Genomic DNA, 9,159 nt, shown 5'->3' with positions numbered 1-9,159 from the left:
CTGCAGAGAACGAAACAGGCGATTAGGCTCGTCTGTCGGAGAGCACAAGTCGCCTACAGCGAGGGTGATGGAAAGAGACACGATAGCTCGAGAAGGGAGCTAAGTCGTATTGTTGCGCAGTCAGGGGAGAGACTAGGGGGGTCGAAGGGGTCCGTTGTGGGAAAAGGGAGCTCAGACTCACCCCTCGGTCCAGCCACGGGGGTATGAATCATCGGCAGGCGTCGCGGACTACGGCGAAATCGATAACAAGCGGACTACTCTCTTCTCTTCGCTTCGTGAACGCGTGTCCTCTCTTCCGTGGCCCTTCTTTTTTTTTTCTTCTTCGACGGGACAGCACGGAGGAGAGAGCACAGAGTTCTCTCTCTGCGCGAGAGCATTGTTCCGAGTTTGATTGATTGCAGCTGCGAGGACAGCGGCGGAGGGGGGGCACGATTAGCAGCACTTTTGGATATCATCGACACGCGCGCGGTCGCTGCCGCTGGATCCCGAGGAATCGTCGCGCGATAGTTTCTTACAGCAGCGTTTTTATATGGTTTATATTAACAGCAGGAAGATTAAACATTTCTTCCGGCCTAGGATATCTCCATTCTCGATGATTTTTTAAATTCGATGGATATGAAATTGATAAATATTTAGTGATTGGTCAGATACCGATTTATCTAATAATGTGAAAGGTATTTGAAATAGTGGTGCAGCAATTTTTAGTGGCGTCTCTCTCGTAGAAGATGTTTGAAAGAATAGTTTCGAAGAAGATCTGTGAAGGAAATGGAGATTCGAACTTACCTTTGACGAATGCAGGATGCGGCATGGGCCACGGGTGTCCCAGATACGCAACGTCCACCCACGGATGCAGCAGTCCCAAAGCAGGGAAACCAGGCCCGTATTGGTAATCTATAAGCAGAAGGAACGTCTTTGGTTAGATCGAAGGCTCTGGACTAAAATAAGTTCGAGGAGCTTGCGATTCCTTCGGCTCTATAAATAAAGACACCGAGGCTCGACGCGATTAGCCTTGACGAACTTTTCTAACCACCCCCCTTGAGATATTAACCTGGCCAAATATCGGCACATTCGGTGAGAAATAAACGCGGGTGGTACTGAACACAGGGATCTGATAATTCTACCATTACAGTGATATTTCAATCGGAACTACGTTATTTCATCGGATACAATGAGCCGTTCTTGAATTACACGTTCTCTAGAATTGAATCTCAACTTTCAGACGGAACTTTCACACAATGCGTTCTACAAGTTACGAACGAGCTTTCGCTTTAGAAAAAATCGTAGGTTCCGCAGGCATTGCTGGTTGTTCAAGCGAATATTTCGGCGGTGCTTCGGCTCGCGCCGAATAAAGAAATAAAGGAATGTAGAACAGGTACAACAAGTCCTTGTAATTCGTTCGTTTTTCAGTAGTCAAACGCGCTAGATAAAAGATCAATCTATGCCGCGATCGCCCTCGAAAGTCCTATTTTTACGTTTACGAGGCGTAATTTGCATTATTCGGCAGTATGTAGCTGTCACAGATTTATAAAAGTAGCTACATGCGCAACCGCATGCTTCCAAATAATGCCAATTACGCCTGGTAAACGGAAAATAGGATTTTCGAGGTCGTTCGCCGCCTTTTATTTAGTGCTTTCGACTATTGAAACCCCCTCTTTGCATTATTGAAAAATGAGTCAATCCTGGGAACGAGTCCCGTCAAAATGACGGGTTCTAATATTCTTAATTTGCGATTATTAAGATTGTAAAGATGCTTCCTTGAGAAATAATTTAATAAATTTATTTCTTCGGGTATATATTATTGGAAAAATGGCGAAAAATTGGACAGACAGATTTTTGTCGTGAAATTGTTATTTCTAGAGCTGTGTGAACCTAGTGTTAAGTCGAGGACTTGTCTGCTAGACTGCGTCGAGGTCTCGTTCGGCTAACGAAGCAGCCGAAGAGGATAGTAGCGGATGGCTTGGGCTCGAAGCGAAAAGCAAAAAGGCGACCGGTGCCCCCGTAAAACGCGGATTAACGACGCTCTCCGCGATCTCTGTTTACACGACCGTCTCGGCTACGGTCCACATGCTACCGCCATATGCGCCGCGATAAACAAACGCATAAACGCGGCTCCTTTGCAGACGAGCTTGATGGCCGGGTACGAACGGCGTGCCACCCGCGACTTCGACTCTTTCTTCCGATGCCGTCCCCCTTTTCGATTGAAACGGTGTGCACACACGCCGTTTCTACATCGAACGGACCAATCCGGACGCGTACGGCTTCTCCGTGAAAATAAACAAGCGAGATCGAAGAAAGGATGCCGACCGTCGCGCGGTCTCGCTTGAAACCATGCCAAACTTTGCCGATCCACGCGTGAAAACCAGGTTCCGCGGACGTGTAAGTGCGAAACACGCGCGCGCAGAACCTACCCTCGGTACACAGCCCCCCTTCTACACGTGTAAACGACTCGGAGCCCCACGACCGCCGCGAATCGCGGTTTGAGGTCCACCGGATTATTAAACGAGGATGCGAACGATTGCGGACACCGTCTGCGACTTCCAGAACACCCCCGCGAACCCCCTTCGACCACCATCGTTCTTCCTGTTGCGCAATTTCAACACGAAGAAAGGGACTTCACGATTAAGTCCAGCTAACTCCTCCCTTTCGACTCAAACGCGGTCAAACTTCGTTTCGACTCGATCTTCTTCGTCAAGGATTGTAGATTTTGATTCTAAGGTTGTACTTTAGACGTTTTCTTACATTCTTAATACGTTTTCTACGTCCAAATGGCCGCAAACTTTCCTTCAAGTGCGATTCAATGTTTCCCAACCCTCTCCAACCCTCGATTTAAAATATTTGACGCTTCTGAATGTTCGAAGATCATGACTATAATTGTATCTTTAAAATCTTTGAAATTTTATCCTCAGATTTTATTGAACCCAATAATTTTGATACTTTCTCGAACGAAAATGTACAAAAATTGTTTTTAATATACTCGTTAGTTTCTGAACGTCAACAATACATCGAGATTCGAATATCTGCTGATCAATTAAAGTCTCGATCTCCGAAGTGGCAAGTCGACCGTGCAAAGTTTCTTGGAAGTAAACTTACTCGATTTTGATCGTGGTTCTCTGGGTCCGTCCACGGTGACCTTGATGGCCTTGGAATAGGTAGCGATTTGGAATGGCATCGTGCTGATTTGTATAGTCAGGGAGAACGACTTTCCTGTAACACCGAGAAAAATCTTACGATTAATCCCCCGCATTTCGACAGAAAAACAACCTCGAGATCCATCTAGGATCTTCGAAGATCAGTTTTAATCCAAGAGACACTGACCTCTCCCGCTACGGCCGACGAATCTAAGATCGTTGAACTTCGCGACCTGGTTCTTCATGATCGCGGTGCAGTTTCTCAATTCGCCGCAACAATTTTCATCGTTGCCAGCACGTATGGTGACCAAAGTGCCGTCGCTGACCTCGTCGAGGGCGACGACCGTGAAGGCCACGGGCAGCGACTTATTCGACCTCCAATGCGAAGGTAACGCGCTGCAGAGAATGGCGGGACTTCCGGTTCTCACTAGATCGCAGTGCACCTGCAGCGTCTCTCTAATCGCGTTGTAACTATCCATGCCTAGCGGTCCTTCCGGCAGATGCATTGTTTCCACCTCTGCTCCGGTATCTTTCGTTCGATTCAACGAAAGAAGATACACCGAATAGCTGGATCAGCGTACGATCCGAAGTGTCCTCGGCTTGTAATCCAGAAGAAGAACACTCAGAAATTATCCTCCGAAGCACTCCACAGGGAGTCCGAGAAGACGATAGTTCGTCGATCACTGGTTTTGCACAGGTTAGCACAACAACAAAAAAAAAAAAACAAACAAACGTCGTCGAACTGAACAAATAAATGAAAAACACTGAGTGTTTATAGAAGAAAAGTTTGTCTGAAGATTCGCTGGAAGAAGTAGAAGCGATGCCAGAGATAATTGTGTGTTCGCAGAAGGTTCGGGTACACGGGTACGAAAAAGAATGCTGACGACGAACTCTCGTGTATACCGAATCGACGCGCACTCGATGCCGGCTGAGCGGATTCTAGTTTTTCGCGGCCGCAGCCGCAGCTATTTAGAGGGGATTTTTCTCCCCTCCAATTTTTCCGGAGCCCCACCCAGGCCAGGCGCGTCGACCAATGAGGACGGCGGTCGTGTTGTGGCCTCCGCGGCTCGCCGCCTTCGCCCCTAACCAGGCTTAGGGGGTGCCTTGCGAAAGGGGCTGCCAGCTTGCTGCCTCTCTAGCCAAGGGTGGCTTGCGCCTCCGCTCTTCCTTACCGTCTTCCCTCTCTCGTCACGCGCGACCCTCTGTCTCTCTCCCACCCTCCCTCGCTCTGCTCACTCTCTCGCTCTTCTCCTCTCTTCCTCTCTCTTCCTCTTTCCCACTCACCAGCTCTCTTTCTCTCATTCGTCCAACATTTTGCGCTCTCTGCCGTTCGCTTTCAACCCTCTTTCTCGCACCCCCAGCCCCTGTAAACCCGTTTCGGTTGCAATCCACGCGTCTCCTTCCGATCAACGACGCGCCTTTCTCCGGTTTCTTACCACCGGCTACCTTCCAGCCACGCTTACGGACATTTTCACGCGCACGTGTTCAACCACCCCCACCCTCAAGTCCCACCATGCTACCACGGGCCACGCTGCACGCGTTTCTTGACCTCTGCAAGCCTGAGGAACACGCAGGTGAAGCGTCCTTGTGATTCTAAACGTTTTAAGAATTCTTCGACTACTCCTGAACGAGCATTTTTATAGTCAATGTTTCTTTGGGGGTGTTGAAGAAGTATAAAGTACTGATCGTTTTTTTTGGAATTTTTAGAACTGAGTTTTCTAGATGATAGGTGCTTGTGGAATCTTTTTTTAAATTAGGAAGTAATTTTTCAGGCTTTAAAAACTGATTGATCACGTGTGCACCGATACTAATAATTAGACTGCGGATTTTATGCATTTATGACAAAAATGAGTACATACAATTTAAAACAGTGGAGGTATTAAAAAGATTTAAGGCCACCAGTGTATTAGTTTTACCTTAATAAGATAATTAAAAGAAGAGTGAAATTTTTTTTATTTGGCTCCTGTGTTTTGCAATCAATGCAAACATTTTTTATTTTGCATAAAGATCCGCAGTCTACTAATAATAAAAATGCTCGGAAAGAATACCAGTTGTGATAATTGATTGAAAAGTGTCGTCGTAAATTTGAAGCTCCAACCAATATGTAGAAATAATTTTTTAGTCCCAAACAGAGTTTACCTCGCCAAGAGCCATTGCAGGGAATCCTCGGCAGTTAAGTGGGTTTCTTAAGGCCGAGTTAAAAAGATTTTTACCTAGAGACCTACCTGGCCACTCAGGTCAGTCTGCGACGACCGATAATGGAATGATCATTCTGTTCCGAGTCGCTTTACCTGTAGATAATTTAATTACTTTCTCTATTTTTAAATTATTTAGTTTCTGGCTTGCTCGGTGTAACTCGACAGTGTCGCTCGTGATATTTTGGCAGTTTAACTCGTCTTAATCCTGACAATCGGCCAATGGGAAGATTTACAGGTACTGATCACACCTTGCTTTGGTGAGCCCGGCTAATCCTATCGTTAACGTCGTATGAACACTTGACGAATTCTATAAGCACGCCGGATCAACCGAGTGTAAATGGTCCTGTCTCACAATATTTGGAAAGGCATTGACGCGAGTCCTCTCCGGGGGGTCTCCTTCCGGAACGCCGACTAACGATGACCTCCCTTAACATTGAATCCCTGCTCAACATCATTATCCTTACCCTTCATCCAGGAAACACTGGCACGAGCCGCGGAAATTATTCCTACCGTGTACAAAATTATTATTTCGAAACATTCATTGTGGTTCAACACTGGAACAAACCGAACAATAATTTCATAATTCATTTCTCAGTTTATAATTGAATCATTCAATTTTCAATTGATAACTGCAATAGTTCGTTTCAAGAAAATGATTTCAGTTCTTCGCAAGCCGTCAGCTTCAAGCTATGAGCCAAAGTGAACGGTCTAAATCAGCAAGAAATGAACCCTTTCTCCATGAACCATTCAAGGCGGCACAATGGGCTTCCGGAAATCGGCGCCTCTAATTCCGGGGGTAAAAAACGAATTAACAAGATGAATTTCATCACGCGACAAACGTGGAAGAACTGCGATACGAGCGTAAGGTGTACACTTGAAAAAGAAGGGGCGCTAGTTTCCGGAAATGGTTAATGGTGGGCAGAATTTATTAAGTTATGACGATGTCGACCGTTTAGGGCCCAATATTTGGACAGGAATTTGTGCGATGTCGTGCGGGGGTGTCCGGTACAGAACGCGGGAGAAAGAGAGAGAAAGCGGGCAGTGGCTGTGGAGGGTACAGGAGATTTATTAGGGTGTGCTCTCGGGCTCATTTCACCGATTTTCACGCAAAAGAGATGCGCGCCGATTCAGCCCTTCTGGCGGAAACTCGAAAGGACAGGTCGTAAAGGTCCACGCTGGTCGTGCACGAAATTCGAATCGATCTTGACGGAATCCCAACTCTTTGACTTTCTGGGTCAGCGTGTCGTTCACGGGGGCTTTCCTGCGAGATTTACAACGAAATTGCACTCGCGCACTTTGCCGCCTCCGTTCTGCCGCCCCCACGGCAGGGGTGCATCAGGGGATGCAAAAAAGAAACGGTTTAACGAGGCAGGATTAAATTTCCGGATCGCGCGATTTCTCCGCCCGTGCAACCTCCATTTTTATTTTCATTTTGCTTGTGCCGCTACTGCCCTCGGCTCCACGGCCATTCCGACGATCCCCGATTTTTTCCCGGGAGAACGATCGACCGTCTTCGAGGACCTGCTCGTCGCCTAATCGCGTTGGGATTCCTCGCATCGCGCTGGAGAATTTAATTGTTCGTTTTTGTGGAAGACGCGAGAAAAGCACGACGAAACACAGAAGACATTTTGTTAAAAAATAGTAAACAGCTCGAAAGGAAAAATATGTTTTGCTCAGAAAAAAATTAATTTCTTGGCTACGGCACTTTGCTAAAGTGAAACGCGATACAGGGACATCTTCGATCCATTGTGTCCCCAATCCACCCCCATAGAGACACGTTTCCAACGACCATTTTTTTTTGCCATTAAGCTGAATTGGTCCCAGAAAAGATGGAATAAAGGTGTAAGCTTTCTTATTCCCGAATCGTCGCCAGATGCGCCGCCGGCGGAGAATGAAAAAATTGACAGTGAGAGGGTGTACCTCTGGAAAAAAATTGGGTTAATCTGGTGGTAATCTGCCGGTAGAAGCGAGAGCGATCCCCGGTGAAGAAAACGTGGTCCAAGGACGCTCGGGAGGGCGTGAAAGCGGCGAAATGTAGGGAACCTTTCTACGTACTTTTACCTATGTAGACATTAGCCTGTGAACCTTTGAACGATGTGCCGACCGTGGCGATCGGCTGTAAAAGTTCCGAAACTGTGCTTTTATGGATCGTGGCTTCTGGTCCTGCCTCTTTTTCCATCGAAAGTAAGTCCTGGCATCAATTTAGCGTCGCCGATTCCATACTAATGCAATAACGCTCCACTCGGTCGTCTTTGCACCTCGATTCGCTATTAAACAATTACGTCGGCCCCGACCATCGTGGATACCAGTTCATTTGAAGAATCCTTCGAAATAATCAACTACCGGGTGGTCCTAAAAGTTTCTTTCACTACGTGCACATTTCAAATTGTTAGATAACATCAGCATTCGCAAACAACACAATCTTCTGTTCGTTAATGTTTTATTATACCTCATGCTTCCCCTTTCTTGACTATGCCATTGGCGTTTTTAAAAACTGCTCTGAATTGCCACTGGCACATTAATCGACGAAGAAACGAACCTTTGTGCGTTTTTATAAACTGCCTCGCGAACGTTCTTACGAAACGATAATACGAATTTGCTCGCCGGAGGGATGTGAATTTTCAATACTCATTTTAGACGTGCAAACGCGAGATCATCGTGTCCAACATATTTTCTAGCGAACATTGGTTCCCGTAAAAAATCTGGAAAAAATTTGTACGGCACCTTGGAACGTCGTAAATTGATTGCAGTTCGCAATGTCGACTTCGCAGTGCAAAGTAGTTGCGGGAAAGCCGCTCCGCGCACCGCAGGTTTATCGCGTCCGCTGAATTATGCAGCGTCCCGCGGAAGTCGGCTCAAAAGCAACAGCCTCTGGCGGTCCGAAAAGGAAGTTAATAACTCGAAAAAACCGCGGCTGGTGCCGAAGAACAGACGCGACACGGTGTGTCCGAGCTTTCAGACGACGCAGCTGGGAAAAAAGTCTGGCCAGAGAAAGAGCGAGCGCGGTAGCCACCGCTCAAAGTACCATTTAAACTTCGTCGGCGACAGTCGTAATCCAGCCTTTTACTCAAAGCTCCGCTCCCTTTGTGTAATTTTACGCAACGCAAAGTTAATCCAACTTCCGTGGGTTTCCCTGTCTAACGAGTGACGGACACTGTTACCCGGGGACGATCGACGCGACGCACTCTGGAATTGAAAACCGACTTTCGACGTTAATCAAACGACGTCGACGTCGACGATGCGCGACGTGTGTGCTAACAGCGTTCATCTTCTTGCTCGTTCATTCTTTCTGGCCTGTTCTTTCTCTTGCCCCTCTTTGTTCCTGTTTCTATGCTCGCCTAACCGTGGCGTCGTCGTCGTTCATGCATACACGAGCCATTATCTTTGTCCAGAGCCTGGCACTAGGCTTTATTAAAAAACTGCCTTTTGCTGGGCACTGGCGAGGAAACGGAAGCTCGTCGTGCCCCGGCACGTTTTAAGAAATTAGTCCTCTGCCCTGGCTCGTTCCGCGAAACACCCCCCGTTGTCTTCGCTCCGCCCCTGGGACACTGCTAATTAATTGCACTTCCTGTTGCAGTCGATCGTCACGCCTCGACGCTCGACCGAACGATTTTCGGGATGGCTCGTTCGATTCCCACCCAGAAAACTGTGCGATCATTGAAACTGGCTCGCTGAAAAACGCTGGCGTCGAATTGGGTTAGAATTCGCCTCGGATATAATATTTTATTTTTTTACTTTCAATTGTATTCCTCCTCTACTAGCTTTGTGAACTTCAGTTCACGAGTAACCTCGCGAAAACCCAAGAAACCTCTGCGACACTCTTTCGGTCGCAC

General features: G+C 47.1%; 1 protein-coding gene across 1 annotated transcript in view; it reads right to left on the bottom strand.

Moving 5' to 3' along the window:
- Positions 1-4,093, bottom strand: part of LOC143214802 (uncharacterized) — a 36,831-nt gene extending 32,738 nt beyond the window's left edge. The window contains exons 1-3 of the mRNA XM_076436204.1: positions 3,316-4,093; positions 3,091-3,204; positions 784-891 (exon numbers count right to left, since the gene is read on the bottom strand). Coding sequence (XP_076292319.1) covers positions 784-891; positions 3,091-3,204; positions 3,316-3,634 — 541 coding nt within the window. The 5' untranslated portion in view covers positions 3,635-4,093. The remainder of the gene's footprint in view (positions 1-783; positions 892-3,090; positions 3,205-3,315) is intronic.
- Between the last annotated feature and the right edge of the window lie 5,066 nt (positions 4,094-9,159).

This window comes from Lasioglossum baleicum, chromosome 13 (assembly GCF_051020765.1).
Source record: "Lasioglossum baleicum chromosome 13, iyLasBale1, whole genome shotgun sequence".
Taxonomy (NCBI): Eukaryota; Metazoa; Arthropoda; class Insecta; order Hymenoptera; family Halictidae; genus Lasioglossum; species Lasioglossum baleicum.
This window is presented reverse-complemented; position numbering and strand designations above follow the sequence as displayed.